General features: G+C 50.7%; 1 protein-coding gene and 1 long non-coding RNA gene across 3 annotated transcripts in view; one reads left to right on the forward strand and one right to left on the reverse strand.

Annotated features, from left to right (window-relative positions):
- The window catches only part of Tead4 (TEA domain transcription factor 4), an 80,901-nt gene that overhangs the window by 10,762 nt on the left and 48,649 nt on the right, over positions 1 to 21,490 (reverse strand). Inside the window, exons 4-10 of one of the 2 annotated variants that reach the window (XM_042274162.2) lie at positions 18,462 to 18,526; positions 18,118 to 18,180; positions 12,973 to 13,101; positions 11,852 to 11,895; positions 11,317 to 11,372; positions 8,340 to 8,479; positions 7,393 to 7,566 (exon numbers count right to left, since the gene is read on the reverse strand). In XM_042274162.2, the coding sequence (XP_042130096.1) occupies positions 7,393 to 7,566; positions 8,340 to 8,479; positions 11,317 to 11,372; positions 11,852 to 11,895; positions 12,973 to 13,101; positions 18,118 to 18,180; positions 18,462 to 18,526 (671 nt within the window). The remainder of the gene's footprint in view (positions 1 to 7,392; positions 7,567 to 8,339; positions 8,480 to 11,316; positions 11,373 to 11,851; positions 11,896 to 12,972; positions 13,102 to 18,117; positions 18,181 to 18,461; positions 18,527 to 21,490) is intronic. The other variant, XM_042274163.2, reaches the window with a different exon arrangement.
- On the forward strand, positions 7,838 to 9,876 carry LOC143272535 (uncharacterized). Its single transcript, XR_013050182.1, has 2 exons — positions 7,838 to 7,927; positions 9,295 to 9,876. It is a non-coding gene; the product is annotated as an uncharacterized LOC143272535 (long non-coding RNA).

Genomic DNA, 21,490 nt, shown 5'->3' on the forward strand with positions numbered 1-21,490 from the left:
TGACCAGGCTTCTGAATACCCCACCCCCTCCATGCACCCTATTCATAGCGGTTCGTGAGGGTGGGCAGCTCATGGACTGGGCCTGGAACAGGTGTGGGGGATCAAGTGGCGAGCAGACAGCCTTGACTGTCATGTGCTGGTATGTGTCCGGAGGAATGTCGGGCCCAGAGGAGAGCTGTGGGCTGGATGGTGGAAAGCCAATTGTTCTGCTACCCGGGTCCACCCAGTGTGCAGACTGGTGTCCCTTCCCCTGCCCAGGACAAGTAGTTTTCAACAGGTGCTGGGGGATGGGATTTACATTTCCAGCCCTCACTCTGGTGGGAAAACTCTCAGAGCTGGGCCTTAGGGGCTCCTCCTCCTCCTCTGCTACACCTTGGTGCCATCTGCACTGGGGATAAGCCCGGGCATGCTGAGGACTCCCACCACAGCCCCTCAGTGTGAACGCTAACTCTCAGTGGGGGTACAGGCAGCAGCTTGGACAGGGGGAAACCAAAGTGGCCTCTGCCCTAGGCAGGTTCTCATGGGCTCTCCAGCCCCTGGGAGGCAGACTGAGCAAACAGGCAGGAGGAGGAAGGCTGGCTGTGAGACAGGCAACAGTTTCTTGCCTGGACAGGTTTCTTTCCTAAGTGTGTGTGGCCAATCCCACAGCAGACAGTGGTAGGAGGAGGGAGCAGGCCAGGGGGCAGGGGACTTCCCATGACTGACCCAGACTCTCACTCTTAGCAAATGCTCCTCACTACAGTTTTCTGCCTTTGAGCCCCTCCCATGGGGACAGATGGAGGATGGCTGCTAAAGTGCCCTGGCCTCTGATTTCTCTCTCCTGATTGCAGCTCAGCCTCCCTAAGGCGATGGCATTTGGGTTGCAGCTAGAAGAGGAAGAACAAGGTCTTCCCTGAGTTCCCAGACTGGAGCCCACAGAACAACCGCTAACCTTTAAACTGGAAACCAGAGGCACACAGAAGCCAAGACTCCCTCAAGATCCAGCTCTCAGGGAGCGTGTCTGTCTTGTCATACTGTGAGGGCTCTCTCATATCCACCATGCTCCTGTAAAGTCCATACTGCCCCAGGTCTAAGACCCACTGTGGAGCTCCCACAGAGTCTGTGATAAAGGCAATGACCACATGGCTGTTTATACAGCCATGACCCAGCATGTCTGCGGGACCTGCCCAGTCAGACTTCTGGTGTCCCAGCTGCCCCTACATTTCCTTCTTCTATCAGTTCCCTACCAGTGTCTCCCGAGGGAAGGCGGAGGAGTAAAGAGCCCATAGGGTGGTAGGAGGAGTCTCTGGTTTTATTTCCCCTGGAAGGAAGACTTTGCCAGTATTTCCTGGGAGAGAGGTCAAGAGCTACAAAAAGAGTCCAGCTGCTCTCCTTTCAGAGGGCATTGTCAGAGCTAAGTCTGCCCTCTTCTCTGATACCAACTGGCATTCCTCCGAGCCTTTCAAACAATCCAGAGCCTCTCCCAGGACCAGGAGGAGCAGCCAATCTGTGCCTGGGGGCATTCTGCTTGGGAGGTCCCACTGCCTGGCTGTGGAGCCATACTGTTGAGGTCTACAGTCGGTCTGGTACAGCAAACTGGTAAAACAGTTTATCTGTCCTCTGAGGACCAGGTTATCAACTAGATCCACCTTAGACGGTGTGGCAAGAATCACTAATGAGAAGCCACGTGACCTGCTAACGTGCATGTCCCTGTGATCTTTTAGTCTTCCTTGACAAATATACCAAGAATGACCACAGGAATGATGGAGGCCCACCCAAAATGCACACCTCAGGCCCAAGCCCTTGTCTGCAACATGCGTTTCCCCAATTTGTAAAATGGAGATGAGCCTTACACAAAATGTGTCTAGTAAAATGTAAACTATTGCCACTAACTGAACAGGGGTGCGGCTCAGCTAGACAGGGCTTACCCGGCATGTTTGATACAGTGACTGCCTGGCACATGTGAGGCCCTGGGCCCCCTGTACCCAAAACTTAATAAACAAACAAACAAACAAACAAATAAATAAATAAGTGGAATCTACCGGCTAAAAGAAGGCAGGAGCCAGTGAGAAGGGCCCTAATATGTCTTGTCCTCCAAGGCAGTACACTGATAACCATACCTTACCACTGCCAGCTGGGCCTCCCTTCTGACTCCGATCACATCCCAAGGGCAGCTGGACCGGTCTGAGAGAGCCACGAGTCACCTCACGTTGGAGGGGAATCCAGGGTCCCCGAAAACACACCAGAAATCGGAGGCTGCCTGTATGCCACAGTGATGCTAATTGAAGCCCACAACAAAGCCGCTGAGTCCACATTTCCCTGGTTCATCAGAGCGAGGTGCAGCCACACCAATTACCACACCCTGCACAGGACTTTAAAGACCCCACAGGGAGCTCTGTAGAATTCTTTCCTAATGTTGGCAACGTGGAGATGATGGCTGGAATTCCAGCGGCCATGACCTTGAGGACAGAGGCCACACACTGAGGATGGAAGGAGAGAGGACTCGGGCTACAGGGATATGATGACAGAGCAGTCAGACCATCCCTGCAGAGTCTACCCCCAGGGGCCCTCTACAGGAACGAAAAACTTGACTTATGCACCAATGCTTTGGGCTTTGGATAAATTGCCCTCAGATATAACACTGTGCTAAGCCAGAAATTAGAAGAGAAAATAAGGAAGCCTCTGGAAACAGAGACGGAGCAAATAAACTGGAAAATATAAAAACAACAGTTGAGGGGCTTGCCTTGCAAGAATGAGAGCCTAAGTTCAATCCTCGGAACCCACACAGAAAAGCCAGGCTCGGCGTCATACTTGTCACCCGGGCTCTAGAGAGAGGCAGGTGGATCCCTGGAGCTCTTCGGCCTAATCAGCGATCTCCAGGCCAACAAGAGACACAGAACACAAACACACGGATGACTCACACCAGCAACCCTGGCTCCCGGGAGGCTGAAACAGGAGAATCACCACAAGTCTGAGGACAGCCTGAGCTATATAATGAGTCCCAGGCTAGCCTAGACTACACAGTGAGATTCAGTTTAAACTCGCCTGCCCTCCCTGCCCCCGAAAAAGCAAAAAGCAAAGAGAATAAGCCAGGGAGTAGGGCAGCTTTGGGGATTCAGGAAAATAAGAGTGAAAGAATTGGTCAAAGAAATAAGAGGCATAAATATTCCCAAATAGAAAGACTCTAATCTTCTGAGTAAAGGTGTCTACCAAGTACAGAGCCGAAGATGGGAAATAAGACAACATATACCCCAAAGATCATCAATGCAAAATGGAAGAACACAGAAATCGAGGAGGTATTAAAACCAGAGAATAAAAAAGCAGGTCATATAATTCCCTGTGTATAGGGAAGCAGAATGGCATCAGACACATACATCAGAAGACAGAGGAGCAATGTATTTACAAATGGCTGCTGTGCTTCAGGTGTGGTGGTGGACACTTGCAATCCCAGAACCCAGGAACTGAGGCAGAAAGGTCGTAAGTTCTAGATCAGCCTAAGATATATAGCAAGACCCTGTCTCCGTGTGTGTGTGTGTGTGTGTGTGTGTGTGTGTGTGTGTGTGCATGTATGCATGCACACAGGCACAGAGCATGTAGCTTCTTTAATGTGTAAAACCCATGCATTTAATACCTAGCACCAAGCAAAAAATAGAGAAAATAGTTTTTGATCTAGATTTTTCTATCATGTGTAAGCATGCACACACATGCACACACACACACACACACACACATTTCAAACAGGAAGAGTCATTTATAGGCTGTGCTGGTCAGTTTTGTGTCAACTTGACACAAGCTAGAGTCATTTTGGAAGAGGGAATCTCAACTGAGAAAATTCCTGTTAAGATTAGACTGCAGGGCCGGGCAGTGGTGGCACACACCTTTAATCCCAGCACTCGAGGCAGAGGCAGGTGGATCTCTGTGAGTTCAAGACCAGTCTGGGCTACAGAGTGAGTTCCAGGAAAGGCTCCAAAGCTACACAGAGAAACCCTGTGGGGGGGGGGGGAGTGGGGGGAGGAGTGCAACGGACGACTGGACTGTAGGCAAGTCTGTAGTGCATTTTGTTGACTGATGTGGGAGGGCCGAGCCCACCATGGGTAACAACATCCTTGGGCTAGTGGTCCTAAATGCTATAAGAAGGCAGGCTGAGGCCGGGCGGTGGTGGCGCATGCCTTTAATCCCAGCACTCGGGAGGCAGAGCCAGGCGGATCTCTGTGAGTTCGAGGCCAGCCTGGGCTACCAAGTGAGTTCCAGGAAAGGCACAAAGCTACACAGAGAAACCCTGTCTCAAAAAACCAAAAAAAAAAAAAAAAAAAAAAAAAAAAGAAGGCAGGCTGAGCAGACCAGTACAGTACTCCCCAATGGCCTCTGCATCAGTTCCTGCCCTTGATTTCCCCAGATGAAGGGCTGTAAGCTGTGAGATGAAATAAACTCTTTCTTCCCCAGATTGCTTTTCGTCATGGTGTTTACAACAGTCATAGAAACCCTAAGACACAGATAGGTCTTGTGGTTTTTTTTCCTGGAACTTCCTACAGCACGTGCTCCAATCAAATGAGCTGGATGGGCCAATAAGCGAACTCTGAGAGCCCAGGGACTATTGATAGGGCACAGGAGAGGCTCAGACTCACAGCTGTGTAACTACCAGTTCACTCAGGGAACGGAGGCAGGCGCCCAGGAAAAAGCTCTCCAAGAGGAAGGCGGGACCAGTAAGACAACAGCTAGGAGCATTAGGAAAAAAAAAATTCCTCCCAGTTTTATATGGTGGTTCTTAGGGAGCAATCTGTAAAATTTTAAGAATAACTTCATCTAAAAATATCCAATTTACATGTACAAATCCATTTACATATAGGAAAAAGAAAAGGTACGCAATAAAGGAAATGTAGTCATATTATAGTCTCCAGCTCTTTGGGGACCAATCTACACGGTCAGACAAAATACAACCACTGCCTGGCTTTTGGTAAAGCGTTTATGACTCATTCCATGTGAGTGGACTGAGGGGTGATGGGAAAGCGACGTAACGCGGCTGATTTTTCTTCTATAATACCTTAGTCATGACATCAAGATACAGCAACCTAAATATTTACTAACACAGGATATAAAGAAGCTTGTGGGCTGGAAAGATGACCCAGCAGTTAAGAGCACTGCTGTTCTTCCAGAGGTCCTGAGTTCAATTCCCCACAACCACATGGTCACAACCATCTATAATGGGATCCAATGCCCTCTTCTGGCGTGCAGGTGTTTATGCAGATAGAGCACTCATATACACAAAATATATGAATAAACATATAAATAATCTTTAAAAAAAATAAAGAAAAGAAAATTATAATTTACCACTCTGGGACTTAGGAAGGCATTAACAGAAGAATCCGATGTTTTTCATTACTAAAGCCTCTTGGGTGCTGGAGAGATGGCTCAGAGTTTAAGAACACTGGCTGCTCTCTCCAGAGGATCCTGCTTCAGTTCCCTGCACTCACATCGCAGCTCACAACTCTCTGTAACTCCACTTCCAGGGGATCCAACACTCGCACACAGACACACATGCAGGCAAAACACCAATGCTCATAAAAAAAATAAATAAATAAATAAAAAGGAATCATTAAAAATTTTTTAAAAGACTCTTGGAATTAATTAACAACTGTGACCACACTTATTTAAGATCAACGGAATGATACGTAGCACAATAGCAGAGCATGTGCTTACAGGGCCCTGTGATGATCCCCACCACCCCTCCCCCAAAAGACAGTCCCTGCTTTCCATCCCATACTAATTAAGTCCTAGAATTTAATTTAACGATCTAGCATCCAACTTATCTTAATTTAACTGCTATGCTTGCTTGCTTTCCTTTTTCTTCTTCTTCTTCTTCTTCTTTTTTTTTTTTGTTTGTTTGTTTTTTTGGTTTTTCGATGCAGGGTTTCTCTGCGTAACAGCCCTAGCTAGCCTAGAACCCAATTTGTAGATCAGGCTGGCCTCGAACTCACAGAGATCTATTCAATCTCACATACCTTTCTCCAAAGGTCCCTGCTCCCTCCTGCCTTTTCTGCTCATACATTGCCTGAGAAGAAATGGCCTTTCTCCTCTCTGCCTAGCAGATCCTGCCTACCCCGAATCCAGGTCCAGGCGCCATCCTGTTTGGAGAAGAGCTAGCTATGAATCATAGAAGAAAATGTACACATTGTAAGGCCCAGGGCCCCTAAAGGCAGCACTTGGAGTCTGCAGAGAGCCAGGAGCTGCCTTAGCTGTAGGCAGAGCTGGGCTGGGCTGGGCATTCCTAGGCAGGGCCCGACAGCCAGCTGGGATACTGTATACACGGTTACTGTCAACAGGTTCCTTCCAGAACAAGAAGCTTCCAGATCACCAAGAGTCTTGGGAGCACATTAGGCTGAGACAATCTGAGGCGGAGGTGGAAAGAGGGGCCCTGTAGGGCTGGGGTGCAGCTCGATGGTAGAATGTTTGTCAACCAAGGCTAAGGTCCACGGCTCCAACCCCAGTGCTACAAAATTAAAAAACAAGCAGCTAAACAGCCGGCATGCCAACACTGCAAGCTAAATACGTGAAAGAAAAGCACCTGGGTGGTCCTCTGGGGTGAGCAGCAGCCAGGGGAAGCGGGAAGTCAGCACTGGCCTCCCAGGCCTGGAAGCAGAGATGGAAAAACTTCCATGTCTGAAGCTCAGTCAGGGGCCTGAAGGACTTCCCGCCCTTACTGGCCATTGGCCTGGTCTCCCCTACGTCCCTTCTGAGTGTTCTAGGAAGAAAGCAGTGAGGGCAGTTCTGTGTCTCCTCGCCTCGGAGGAGAGCGCCTTATTCACTAGGCACCCAACATTCGCTGAGGACAGCGGCAGAAGGCAAGTCTGTGGACAGGACTGTTGGAGACAGACATGGGTATTTCCTTTGGGGCAGCCTGGGCTACAGCAGGTGACATCCTTAGCCACACTCCTCTTTTCATAGCTCTGTACAGCCCAATAAAATTCACAGTTGGAGAACCAGGCTCAGAACCAACTGTTCCATGTAGACTTTCATTCCTCAGTTTCCCCCCAACACTACCACCTCCTTAAGGCCCCGACCCTGACCAGAACCCTGCCACAGCCACCATCAGAAAAAAAAAAAAAAAGCCTCTTGAGCTAGGATGGGATCCAGGAAGGTCCCACCTTAGTAAGTTGGAGGCAATGTTGTCTATCTCCAGCACAGTAAGAAATGGAGAGAAGAACGGAGATCAGGAGGAGGGAGGAAGAAATGAAACAAAGACCTTCCGTCACCTGCCGCAGCTCTACGATCTCACCGCCACATTCTGGCTCTCCCAGCAGCAGTGGCCGCTGGCATGCACCCCTCGCCTCCCTGCATCCTCGCCTCCGCCTTTCCAGCTCTTCTTCCTCACCCTCTCAGTGCACAGAGTGAAGGAAGGAGAGGCCCGGAGCTTACCCAGAACTTCACAAGGAAGAAGGCGTTAGAGGGCCCCCGATCAAACAGCTCCTTGAGGCCACCCTTCTTCTCCGGGAATTTGTCATAGATCTGGCGGATGTCCACGGCTTCGAGGTAGGGGTCACTGTAGCTTGGGCTCGGCTGGCCGATGTGCACAAACAGGTGCTTGTTGTACTGTGGACGGAAGAACAACTGATCTGCGGGGGATGCCAAAGGGCGGGGTAGAGAGACAGCTCCACTGCGAGCCTCACTTACGACCTGGAGCAAATCGTGTTACCTCTCTGGGCCTCAGTTTCCTCACTGGGAGAAGGGAGACAAGATGGGGCAGGGGCAACTTGCTATATACCGGGCTAGTTTCCCAGAGGATGTGGAGCACACACCAGAGACTCCTCTGCTTCCTGAGTACCCCTCACAGCCAAGGAGTGGAGGATGGGGGTGGGGATGGGGAGGAAAGGACACTGGAATAAGAGGAGACATAGGAGACAGAAGAGAAACCTGAGAGCTGAGAGGGAGAAAGAGACCCAGAAGGCTTGAGGTGAGAGACCTGCAGAGAGCAGGAGAAGAAGAGAGCAAAGGAGGAGGGGGCGGGCAGGCAAGGGGAGAAGAACAAGGAATCTATTAAGCTCTGAGGGGAGAGGGGGAAGAAAGGTAAGAAAGCCAGAGGAGGTGGGGGGATGGAAGGTGAGATCTCTGGGCCTGCTGGGTCTCCTATGGAGGCAGGACTTCCAGGGGCAGGAACCCACTTATTAGGGTGGGGCCTGGGGAACCTACTATGGGGACAGGGCCTCCAGTGGCAGGGACGTGAATAGCATGGGGACAGAAACTTCAGGACTTGAGGCCTACTTTGAGGACAGGGCCTGTGGGACTGGAGTCCCACAGCAGTGGCAGAGCCTCTGAAATTAAAATGGCCTCTCTTGGGGTAAGACAGTCGCTCATGGGAGACCTACCGTGTCAGGATCTTGCTGGCGCTCCAGGAAAGCTGAGAACTCCAACATCCAGAGCTTGGAGCTGGCCACACTGCGGCCTTGCCACGGGGAAACTGGCGGTGCAGAGGGCGACGGGGTAGGTCCTGCAGGAGACTCAAAGCCTATGTGAAGGGAGAGAGACACATGGAACCTGCCCCTGCTTGCCCCCCGCGTCGATATCCTCAGTGGGGACCGGATAACACCAGTGAAAAGTGTGCCCAGTGGCAGGACAGAGCCTGTACGTGATCAGCTCAGTGGGCCCAGGCTTCTGCACGGGCCTGCGCTCAAGGCAGATGCATGCGGAACAGTCCAGGAGGTTGCCTGGAAAGCTGCCAGGGCAGGCACTGCAGGAGTCTTGCCCTAGGGCGATTGCTAGTCGAGGCAGGAAGACAGCCAGCTGAATCAACCAGCACAGTGATTCTGAGGCCCCGGGAGCAGGAAGCTTCCTGGAGGCTCCGAGTTGACCCATAGAACACTACCTACAACATAGGGTTTCAATGAATGCAGGCCTAGGTCCGCACTGGTAAAGTGTGCCCTCAGCACCACAGACTTCTTGGTGCCCCTGAGGCTAATTGAAGTGAGGCTTAAGGAAGTCTTGAAGTTCAAGCGGGGAGTCCTGAGTGAAGATGGGGAAACGGTACCCCAAGCTGGGAAGCAACAAAGACAAGTTGTGTGTGTGTGTGTGTGTGTGTGTGTGTGTGTGTGTGTGTGTGTGTGTGTGTTGAGGGTGGGGGTGGCTGGGAACCAGCTGAGGGAATCTGGAAAGCCACGACTTCAGGGAAGAGCAGGCCTGAACTGGTGGCAGGAAACAGGCCCCGTGGTCAGCCAGGGGGGCTGGCAAACAGGATGGATTCTACTCCTAAGTCAAGGAAAGCCAGTGGTTGAATTAAGTGGGGCTGGGAAACTGTCAGCTTTACAATTTTTTTTCCTTTCCTAGTAATACTGGGGATGGAATCCTGCCTGGAGCAAGGAATGTGAACAAAAATTCCTGAAAAGAAGCTGTGTCTGGCTGGCTGTGAACAAAAAACTCCTGGAAGGAGTTTCTGGGTCTGCAGAGACTCATGGACCGATTGGAATTCAGTACTGTGGAGAGATCGGAAATGTATAGGTTCAGAGGCTAATTACTCTATCTTGGGCTAGTGTTTGCCTTCTGGCACAGCCATTTCTTGACTCACTCTGTGTCTGAACTAACACCCCGTGATAATAAATAGAATCCTCCTAGAAGCCATTCACTCAGCCGAACATTAACATCTGCCAATCCAAGAGCTAAGAGTGACATCAGACAGCATCTTGGACCTATAGAGCGGCTCCCCCATCTCGCTGTACCCGCCTCTCTGGTGTACCCATCAATTTTAAAATTGCCTGGATATATGACTTTCTTTGTTCAGTAAAACTATGAAAACCCTGTGAAACTGTTTCCACAGTGGAACATGGAATTTGGGGTAACCTAAATTTGTGTTCCTGGGCCAAGGTCACACTCATAATGGCTCCAGAATAAACTCTTTCTTATTCCATTTAAGAGGAGAGCTGTGGTTTTCATGCTGACAGCACTCTAGGCAAGCTCTCTGCCACTGAGTTTGGCAGTTTTTCATTTCTTCTTCATTGTGGAAGAAGGGTGGGCCAGAGAGGGACACATTAGAGGCAAGGTCTTCATGAATCAAGTTCTCCTTCTGGAAGCCTGGTGGCCACTAGTATCCTGGGCAGAAGCAGTGAACTCAGGCACCGGGTAAAAAAACAAAACAAACAAACAAACAAACAAAAAGAGGATGCCAAGAAAGAACAGTCCAGAAGAGTGGCCAAGCATGCTGAACACTCCAGCCCATGCTTAGCGCATCTGCCCAGTCTTTCTTCCCTTCCTTCCTACAGCCCCAGTGCACCAGGAACTGCTGTGTACACAGCATAGGAAACTCCAAGGTGGAACCTAATAAACAGCAGGTACCTGACATGGTTGGGGCAGGTAGGAGGAACCACGGCCCTGGAGGAGCAATCTAGCCACAGCCCAGAGGCAGAGCAGGGAGTGGACAGGACCAGGGAACACAGTAACTGAGTCTCAGGAGTCCTGCAGATCTACTGCAGAGCTCAGATCTCATCGTGAAGGCACTACGGGTTCCAGGAAGCATGGTAAGCCTGGAAATAACATGGTGAGAGATGCTTTGAGAATCTCAGGGAGCCGGTTAAGAAGCCACTGCAGTGATCCAGGTGAGAACTAGGAGGATCTGAGTACAGACTGCATCAGCATGGACAGAGGGAAGAGAACAGAAAAGAGAACAGGACACGAGGACAGGCCCCAACTCTGTGATGCTCCCTGTGGGGGTGAAAGAAGCAGTGAGCAGACACCAGGTGTGGCAGGAAAGCCTGAGAGGCCAGAATGTCACAGCTGGTCACTCTCCAAGGAAGGTTGAAAGCCTGGCCTGAACTGCAGTGTGGAAGTGGCTGAGGAAGCCTCTCGAGAGATGATCAGAGCTGGTCCGCTGAGGCCTGAGGGAGGGCCCAAACCAGCACCTTCAAGCTGCTTCTGTCACATTGCCCAACAGCACTTTCCAGCCAGCAGGGTCTCCTGTGCTGGAGAGGGGTTAGACTTGCAAACCATTGTCCCTCAGCTCCCAACTGAGAGGCAGCAGGCAAAGAGGGAAGCCTGAAGAGCCAGCACATGTACCCTACGAGAGTGGCCTGGGGACATAGGCACTTCCTTCCAGTTTTGTGTCCCAGCCAGCCCTGAGCATAAGCGGCAAGAAGTTCAGCATGTGGTGTCAACCCAGAACGCCATGTCACCTGTGAGGCATGGCCGCAGCATGCTGACCGGAGGAAAGAAATGGGGTACAGCAAGAAAATTGGGATGTACAGTCTGGACACATGATGTCATGACACCTAACAACAGGATCCCAGGTGCTGTGAGCCTGGGACCAGAGGCAGGAGCCACAGGGTGTGACACGTAGGGAATCGTGCACCATCTACCTACCTGGCAGAGGCAGTGGAGGCTGAACAGTGTAGGCGTTTTGGGAGAAAGGTTTCACACTGTGGGAGAAATGAGAGAGGAGGCATCAGCCACAGGGAAGAGCTGCAGGGTGGCCCTGGTGGCTTGGCCATTGGTGGCCTTAGCTGACGTTGGTTTCTAGGACCCACCCCTGCCAGTTCCTTCAGGTTTTGTGTCTGAGTCATGGAAGCAATGCATGTTGGGACAATCCACCTCACACCCTCTCCCCGGGCAAGCAGATGTCTCTTTGGGTATCAAGCTTCAGAGCCTCTCTTATATCCTGTCCAGATGTGCACTTCAGTACATGGCACTCCGAGTGTGGACACTGCAGACTAAGTAGGTGACGTCTGTCTGGGAGTAAAGCCTTTTTCCCAAGGTCACGGCCATCCTGGAAAGGCCGGTCTCACACTGCAGCCCGTCTCCCCCAGCTCCACCTCCCGAAGCCAGGCTCCATTTCCTAAAAATTCTGGGTTCAAATCCAGTTCAGGGAGTGAGGGGTAGGAAATCAAACCATACTCACTCATGGGACGTTCCAGGTTGGCCTGGCAAAGCTCCTTGCCAAAACTGTGGAGGTAAAAGGTATAGACTCAGCTTGGCTGTGCTGTGCCTAGGGCCAGAGCCCACGGGGATTGTGGGAAGTCTGTAAGGGAGAGACCACGCAGGCCTCTGGGTGTAAAAGGAGAAAGAAAGGCCGCTCCAGCAGTGGGGGGAGGAGGAAAAGCCAATGCCTCTGTTTAACTGGCTGATGCTAACAGGCAGCAGCCACACCACGGAGTGTTTCCCTGTGCGCCACGGGGAGAGCCAGACTTGCTGACCCTGCACCTTTCTTCCTCCCATCGAGACGCACAGGGCTCTTCAGCATGTAAGGTTCTGAGGTCCTAAAGTCAAGAAATCTACCCAGGGGCTCAGTGGTAGAGCGTGTGCTTAGCTTGCATAAGGTACATGGTTCCTACCTCGAATACCAGAAATGATGTAATCCGAGTGTCTTCTACACAATCATTATATGTCCTATCTATTTACAACTAGTACCTTCTAAGACTCCCTATGAAATAGGATGGTGGAAAGGCCTGTGGAATTCAAGACATGTCCCTTCCCCACGTGTGAGGACAGACAGAGCAAGTGGGGCATCCCAAAGGCTGGGAAGGAGGACCGTTTCTGGAACATTCCAAAAGCATGGCAATGTGGACATGGCTACGAGACTGGTTGTCAGGCTGACAGAATCAAAATCTGAGCACAGGTTTGTCCCTCGACATCAGCTCTCCACACGGAAGGTGGGCTCTGCTGGGACGCTGAGCAGGAGTAGAGTTAAGGGTGAGTGGTGCTATGTGTGGACTCCACAACGCTATGTCAAAGCCTCAGGATGCATCCCCAGACCTCGGACTTCTGCCTCCTCATCTATACACCAAGTCAGTTTTCACCTGGCCAGCTAAGGGGAGCAGGCTCTTGCCCCTCTCGAAAGGCCTGCTGTGCTGTTGCTAAGGTCCTAAACAGTGGCTCCACCGCCAGCAGAGCCATGGTTTAGAACGGGCTCTGGGGAGAGCTCAGAGAGAGGGACTGAGACCGGCCACTGCGCCCAGCTCTGCAGAAGAGAAGGTATGAGGAAAGCTGCGTTGGCCTCTTGCTCGGGGCTGCCCCACTTACCCCTGAGATTGCTGGGTAGCCAGGGCCCCGGGCAAGAGCCATTTTACTGTGGAAGGCTGTGGCGGAGACGATCTGGGCGGACGACATGGCAGCCATGCTCTGCAGGGCCTTGTTCTTAGCTGCCTGGTCCTGGGGAGACATGGGAAGGGAGGGCCTTAGCAGGGCCGCCAGCCAGGCTCAGGGGAGGCATGATCTGGCCTCGGGGTCAGAAGAGCTGTCCAGTGCCAGTAGCCAGAGCTGGGGACCAGATTTAAGTTTGTGGCGTACTAACGTGCTGGTAACTGAGCAGGGGACTTGGCTTCTCTGGTCAGTTTCCTCATCTGTTGTGGAAGAATAAAACTGGCTAGGGACTATGTTAGACTGCCTGACTGCCCACTCTTCTTCCTTCCCTCCCTCCCTCCCGCTCGCCTCTCTCTCTTTCAAGTGTTGGGATGGAACCCAGCATACCAAGCATGTGCTCTACCGTTGAACCCAGAGCCCCGGCTACAATCTTTTTTTTTTTTTTTTTTGAGCTCAGGATTGAACCCAGGGCCTTGCACTTGCTAAGCTAAATCCCCAACCTTTTTTTTTTTTTTAAAGTTTTTTTGTTTTTTTTTTTTTTTTAAAGATTTATTTATTTATTATGTATACAGTGTTCTGCCTGCATGTCAGAAGGGGGAACTGTATCTCATTGTAGACCGTTATGAGCCACCATGTGGTTGCTGGGAATTGAACTCAGGACCTCTGGAGGAGTAGTCATCTCTCTAGCTTTTTTTTTTTTTAAGATTTATTTATTTATTATGTATACAGTGTTCTGTCTACACGTATCCCTACAGGCCAGAAGAGGGCACCAGATCTCATTACAGATGGTTGTGAGCCACCATGTGGTTGCTGGGAATTGAACTTGGGACCTTTGGAAGAGCAAGCAGTGCTCTTAACCTCTGAGCCATCTCTCCAGCCCCATCAATCTTTATAAAATGGAGAGCCTAGTGAATCAATATTTCACAGTGAATGAAAATTTGATAGAACTAAGAATGAAAATTTGATAGAACTAAGTCTGCCTTGAATAAGACAAGAGTTAAGGCTGGCAGATACCTCTGTAGCTTAACAGTCTGCAGGGCAATCTCCCTCAGTCCACACAGCGGCTCTGAGGCAGGATGAATACAGGGTAGTCCTGAGGCTCAAGAGGTGTCTACCCAGAAGGCACTCAGGAGAAGTCTAGAAATAGGTGTGGCCTGAGACAGCATACTGAGGATCCTGAGAAACGCTAATGCACTTTGACCCCTGGGAAAGTAGAGGATCAGCAGGATCCCTCTTAGAAGGTGAAGAACTGGGGCTCAGAAATTTAGCCTTAAGAGAGTGGTCTAAGCCAGGTGGTGGTGGCGCATGACTTTAATCCCAGCACTTGGGAGGCAGAGCCAGGCAGATCTCAGTGAGTTCCAGGTCAGCCTAGTCTACAGAGTTTTAGGGCAGGCTCCAAAGCTACCTGTCTGAGAGAGAGAGAGAGAGAGAGAGAGAGAGAGAGAGAGAGAGAGAGAGAGAGAGAGAGAGAGAGAGGAGAGGAGAGGAGAGGAGAGGAGAGGAGAGGAGAGGAGAGGAGAGGAGAGGAGAGGAGAGGAGAGGAGAGGAGAGGAGAGGAGAGGAGAGGAGAGGAGAGGAGAGGAGAGGAGAGGAGAGGAGAGGAGAGGAGAGGAGAGGAGAGGAGAGGAGAGGAGAGAGATCCATGCTGTGGCTCAAAAATGTTACCCTAAATTCATAGGTTGATGGTTATTTAGAGATGGGACACTTGGAAGATAATTATGCAGTCACAAGGGTGAGTCCTCATGATGGCATTAGTGGTCTACAAAAAGAGGAAGAATGACTTGTGCTAGCTTGCTCTCCATGTGGTGGTACCCTTCTACATGTTTTAATGCAGGAAGAAGGCTCTCAGGTATTGGATAGATACTAAGCTGTGTTTTCAGACTGCGGGCCACAGACGCATCTATTCCTTTTTCTATTAATTATTTGTTTTATGTGTGTGTGTTTTGCCTGTATGTATGATCTATGTGTGTGCAGTATGCACATGCCTGGTACCTACAGAAGCCAGAAGAGGGGGGTCAGATCCCCTGGAACTAGAGTCACAGGTGGTTATGTGCCTACAGTTATGAGCTACTTACTATGTGGGTATGGGAACTGAACCCAGGTCCTCTGCCAGAGCAACAAGGGCTCTTAACCACTGATCCACCTTTCCAGTCCCATAAGCACCTATTCTTTAAACCTTTCTCTCTTTTATTTTTCCTTTTGTGTCGAGTCTGAGCCTAGGTCCTTGCACATGCTAGGTACCCACTCTACCACTGCATTTGCTCTATCCACAGCCCTATCCACTGTTTTCACGATGCTGAGGCTTGAACTCAGGGCCTTACCCATACTATAGAAACAACTCCACCCCTGAACTATACCACCAGTGCCTTTTTGTTTAAAATTTTGAGATTGGGTCTCACTGGAATGCCCAGGCTGGCCTTGAACTTGGATCCCCCTAAGTAACTGAGATTATACACACACACACACCATCATGCCCAGTGTCCCTCTTTGTTTTTTTTTCCCCCGGAGCTGAGGACTGAACCCAGGGCCTTGTGCTTGCTAGGCAAGCACTCTACCACTGAGCTAAATCCCCAACCCCAAGTGTCCCTCTTTTTAAAGACAGAGTCTGCCTATATTGTCCAGGCTGTTCTCAAACACGTGGACTTGAGTGATCTTTCTGCCCCAGCCTCCTGATAAGACTATAGGCACATACAATCATGACTAGTTTTTTACTTTGTAATTACCCAGTCTGAGGAATTTTTCTATCATCACAGAAAAAAAAATGACAAAGACATTCCAGGTTGGTACAGAGAGAGCCATGCTAGCCAACGGGGCAGTAGAAACATGTTAGGACATGGCAGCAGCCTACACTCACTATGGAGGACATGGAAGCCATGCTATGTTCTGGGCTTGTTCCCCACTCAGGGCAGTGAGTGGGTGAGATGTGTCATGGGCGCCCTTGCCCACTGTCCTTCTGTGGCTAAACTTGGGCCTTGTTCTCAAAGGCTGTCTCTGACGACTGAAGTCATGTACTTCCAGGAGGAAAAGATATTTTAGGCCAGCCCTCCCAGGCAGGCCTCTCCCTGAGGTGACCTGGCAGGCCACATCCTCAAGGCTGCCGAGATTAACAACTGCACCCCGAGTCCAGAGAGCTCCATCCGTTCCATGCCAGCAACATGTGTCCCTTCCTGTATCCTTAATCTAAACAAATGACAGGGCTCAGGAAACCACATCCTCAATATGTGAGGCAGGAGGAAGGGGAAAGGACATCGTAAGGATGACATCAGCGGCCGGACGGCAGGGTCAGGAGTCCTGTATTCTCCAGTTCAAGGGGACCTTACCTACCTATCACCCTGCCACATCACCCTGTCCTTTTCCAGATGAGATTACTGAATGGGGCTCACGAAGGGTGCAGGACCTGACCATGAGGTGGGATGGGGTACAACAAGCCTAAGGATGTCTGACCACCCTACTGTCCATCCCGGAGCTTGATAACTGTGGTTCCGGGAGCCTCAAAAGTAGGACAGAGTCCTCAGGCCAGCTTCTGAGAAGAAGCAGATACATGACACTCTGGGTATTTTAAGAGGTTTGTGGGCTGGGTGGTGGTGGCGCACGCCTTTAATCCCAGCACTCAGGAGGCAGAGCCAGGTGGATCTCTGTGAGTTCGAGGCCAGCCTGGTCTAGAGATCAAGATCCAGGACAGGCTCCAAAACTACACCAAGAAACCCTGTCTTGAAAAACAAAACAAAACAAACAAAAAACCAAAACAAAACGAGGTTTGTGGCTCCTCCTGATGCCCGACTAAAGGTCCACTGACTGTTGTCCTCAAGTCTCAAGTTACAAGCAGACATGATTCCGTGAAGCAAATATGGACGGTAGAGACATCTCAAGGAATTGAACAGTCCCCTAGACACTCTAAACATAACATAGCTACTCTGTCCTTGCTGTCACCAGAGAGGGACATGGAGAACAAGCAGCTCTAAGATTGGGGGTGTTCCAGGGAGGGATTCACAGCTGCAGGCAGGCCAGCTGTCCTGGGAACAAAGGGTGGAGGTGCCGAGCCCCAGCTACGGGGTGTGGAGGACAGCTGGGCTCCAGACTGGAAGAATGGAAGCGGGAGTGGCTTCTGAGGAGGCAGAGGTCAGTGGCTCTACCTCCGGCCGGCATCAGATAAGAGGTGATGAACAAGCCGGACGGCGGTGACACACGCCTTTAATCCCAGCACTTAGGAGGCAGAGGCAGGCGGATCTCTGTGAGTTCGAGGCCAACCTGGTCTACAGAGTGAGTTCCAGAACAGCCTGGGCTACACAAGAAACCCTGCCCACAAGAAAAAAAAAAAAAAAAAAAAAAAAAGAGGTGATGGACAGGACAGTGTGAGGTCATCCGGTCCAGTCCAGCAGCTCTTAGACTGGGCTCTGAGGTAGTACAGGGTTCTTCCTTAGGTATGAGAGGCTGCTCAGAAGTTGGTGCACAGGTAGGGGGGGTCCTGGTCTACTCTTTGCCAAACTGGCTACCAGAATGACTTCTTGGAAGGCACACTGAGGTGAGATTTTGTTTGAGAAAAATAAAACAAGAGTCTCTTTGCTTCAATCAAGATGTATCTACTGGTCTAATCCAAGGGTTCAAATGTTAGACTTTCCTCCCAAGTGACCAGGCAGGCCATGTGGTTAAGAACTAACTCCCTGATGGAGAGCTCACTTCCTCCTAATGCTCCCCAAAAGGCGCTGGGTCCACAGTCCTGGAGGACTGTCTTCCCGAGGAGACCTACCTGCAACTGACTTTACACTGAGGGGGATCTGGGGAGGGGATGGAACTGCCCTCTCAGAGATCAGAGAGGGAACAGAAATGCTGAGTCTGGGCCCTTCTACACTAAATCCCAGGTAGGGCCCAGCAGGAGACTGCCACCCATAGACATGGATCTACAGAGAGGCCACAGGCTAGGCCTGGCTGTCCTTAATGGCGGGAAGGACATAGGCTCAGCACAGTGGGAGCCCCTGAGCCCACTGGGTTGACTTTCTCAACTGGAATAAGAGCCCCAACTTCTAGAAAGCCCCCACTGCACCCCAAGTCCCAAGGTTCTCTGTTTGCTGACACTGCTTTCCTTACCTTGAGTTTGGCCTGGATCTCCCGGGCTTTTCGACGGGCAAGCACCTGGATGTGGCTGGAGACCTGTTGCAGAAAGAGAGAGTTCCTGTCCTTACCTCCCACACAGCTTACGCTTCCCCGGCTCTCAGCCTTTGTGGGGAGCTCACTCCTGCCTGCCCCAGTTCACCTTGAGCCTGGCAGTACTGCACCAGGGTAACATCAATGATCTGCTTCTCCCCCTAGTACCCTGGAGAGGGACTCAGACTGTCCAGTGAAGGGAAGGACCAGGGAACCCAGAGAAGTGGGTTCCCCTCCCACTTCCTTGGGAGCAGGTGTGGTGGGTAGGGCAACCTTTCTGGCCTCACCTGCTTCCTGGTGCGGGTCTTCCCTGTGCGGAGCTTGATGTAGCGTGCGATCAGCTCATTCCGACCTGCAGAAACACCCACAACCTCTCAGTGAGGAGTGCTGGAGGGTGAGCGTCTCACTCTGCCCACCTTGGATGGGACTTGGAATAAGGACTCCATGAGTTCTCCCCTGCGCTCTTTGGAGCACAGGGATATCCCAGTAGTGAGAAGAGACTACACCCTCACTGGACAGACTGGTGGCAATAGCAGAATCAGGACACATGGGCCACTCACTGCCCCTCAGCCCAAGCTCCTCATTTCACGGGGCTCCTTAAACACCTTGGCCCCTCCCGGGCTTTCTATGTGGGGAGTATCTGGCCCTTGCCTAGGAGACTACCACAGTTTCTGCTACCTCTGGAAATGAGGAGGAACTTCAAGATGGTTGATGGGCAACAGAGCCATGAGAGGCATGGTGCTGAGACTCTAATAGAAGCCAGGGAGGAGGCCTGCCTCTTCAGACAGAAAAAGCTCCCAGGAAATGTAGCTCAGTGTTGAGGATTTGTCTAGCAGGCACAAGGCCTTAATTCTCAACCAGGCCTCACCAAAACCAAAACCTAGGTAACTTCTTTAGTCCAAGGCTCTGCCTCAGGGCAGGTGGCAGGCTTCATCTAACATCTGAAAAGCCACCACCTGGGGGCTATACTATGTGCCCAGGACTCTCAAAGCCTGTAAGAGCCAGCCACACCCTCTATTACTATAAATGAGATCAAAGGAGATTCATTGGGTTATTATTATTATTACTCTTATTTATTAGTATTGAGGCAGGGTCTCATGTAGCCTAGGCCAACTTTGAACTCATTACGTAGCTGAGAATGACTCTGAATTCCTGATCCTCTTGCTTCCATATCTTAAGTGCTGGAATAATAGGCATGTGCCACCACGCCAGGTTTTATAGAGTGCTGGGAACCAAGCCTAGAGCATCATGTATACTAGGCAAGCAATCTCCCACCTAAGTTACATCCTCAGCCTGTTTTTTTAGTTGTTACTTTGCTTTATGTGTGTATTCACTTGCTTTTTTTGAGAAAAGGTTTTGCTATCTAGCCCTGCCTAGCCCGGAAATATGTCCATCCTTGATTCTCCTGCCTCTGTCTGTTAAACAGAACTCAGTGCCTAGGTTAGGGGGCACATATCCACACAATGGAGCAATGTATGCTAGAAACAGATGTGTTTGAGGATGAGGGATGAGTTCAGGCTTGGGGAACAGTGGGCTTCAGGGGGACCTCGGCCACTGGGTAGAATAAAAGCAAAGAACAAAGATCATCAGATGCCCCGGTGGTGGCAGCGCACGTCTTTAATGCCAGCACTCAAGAGGCAGAGGCAGGCAAATTTCTGAGTTCCAGGCCAGCCTGGTCTACAGAGTGAGTTTCAGGATACACAGAAAAACCCTGTCTCGAAAAGAAAGAAAGAAAGAAAGGAAGAAAGAAAGAAAGGAAGGAAGGAAGGAAGGAAGGAAGGAAGGAAGGAAGGAAGGAAGGGGGGGAAGGGAAGGAAGGAAAGAAAGAAAGAAAGAAAGACAGACAGACAGAAAGAAAGAAAGAAAGAAAGAAAGAAAGAAAGAAAGAAAGAAAGAAAGAAAGAAAGAAAGAAAGAAAGAAAGAAAGGAGAGGAAGGAAGGAAGGAAAGAAAGAAAGAAAGAAAGAAAGAAAGAAAGAAAGAAAGAAAGAAAGAAAGAAAGAAAGAAAGAAAGAAAGAGGGAGGGAGGGAGGGAGGGAGGGAGGGAGGGAGGGAGGGAGGAAGGCATCAGCTGAGCGAGAGGAAGGCTGAAGGAGAAAAAACTGTCTCCTCTTTGCTCTACATCTAGGCCAGAGGGCATAGCAGAGGCCTGCCCTGTCAGCTGAGGCTGGAGTGGCCATGTGAGGAAGCTGCGTGGCAGGGGCAGGTGAGGCGAACCGGCTGCCTGCCACCGGGGCTGTAACTAGAGAGCTTGGCCGAAGCCAGGCTGGCCCCCACGATGACCTTTCCCCGTGGCCAAGTCCAAATTAAGAGCCTTGAACTGCCAGGAAGATGTGCTGGCCTGGGAGCACTAGCTTGTCTGTGTCCAAGGAAAGAAGGAGTAGAGAATCAGGCCCCCGGTGCTCTGTGCGTCAGTCTGCACCTAAAACCGTGAGTCCTGAAAGATGTCTCTTCCCAAAGCCTTCCAGGGAAATGCATTCCATAGGTGATTGTCCAGCAGTTCTACTCTGTGTCTAACTACAGGCGATTGTGCTGCAGCTGTGAACCACGAGGCCTAAGTCATCAGTGGCTGGTTACAGAAAAAGGACCACAAAAGTGGGGTCTAGGGAGCCAGGCTTGAACCTGCAGATCTACAAAGCGACTCCGGGACCACGGCAAGTCACTTCCCTCCATGGACCTCCACCCAGCCTTCTTCTAAGCCAGCTTAAAGTCTTTCTTCTGTGTTTGATCACACAGATTTTTTACTGCCTTAGGATGCTGAGCTTAATCCTAGCTGAATGAGAACTATGGCCAGGCATGGTGGCCATAACCGTCATCCCAGCACTTAGCAGCCCAATGTGGGAAAATCGCCTCAAGTTTGAGTCCAACCTGGGCTACCGAGAAAACCCAGACTTTTTTTCTTAAAAGCAGGATGAGGAGCAGGAAGACAGGTCTGTTGTAGCTGTCAGTCTCTTCCTCAGGAAGGAGAATACGTTCTTAGCCTAAGTTCTGGTCAGAGTTCAGAGACAAGGGCCAGGGATAAATTGGGGTGACAGAGAAGAGGTTGCTGGGAGCCGCAGGCCAATCCAAGCCTGGAGATATGGTGTCCAGTCTCAGCGTTAGTAGTGGGATAGCTGGAGGGACGGGGAAGGCAGGTGTCTTAGTCAGGGTTACATGCTGTGATGAAACGCCATGACGAAAGCAACTTGGGGAGGGAAGGGTTTATTTGGCTTCTCCTTTCACATCACAGTTTATCATCAAAGAAAGTCAGGAACTCAAACAGGGCAGGATCCTAGAGGCAGGAGCTGATGTAGAGGCCATTCCGCATGACTTGCTTA

Source organism: Peromyscus maniculatus, chromosome 3 (genome assembly GCF_049852395.1).
Source record: "Peromyscus maniculatus bairdii isolate BWxNUB_F1_BW_parent chromosome 3, HU_Pman_BW_mat_3.1, whole genome shotgun sequence".
In the NCBI taxonomy this organism is placed as follows: Eukaryota; Metazoa; Chordata; class Mammalia; order Rodentia; family Cricetidae; genus Peromyscus; species Peromyscus maniculatus.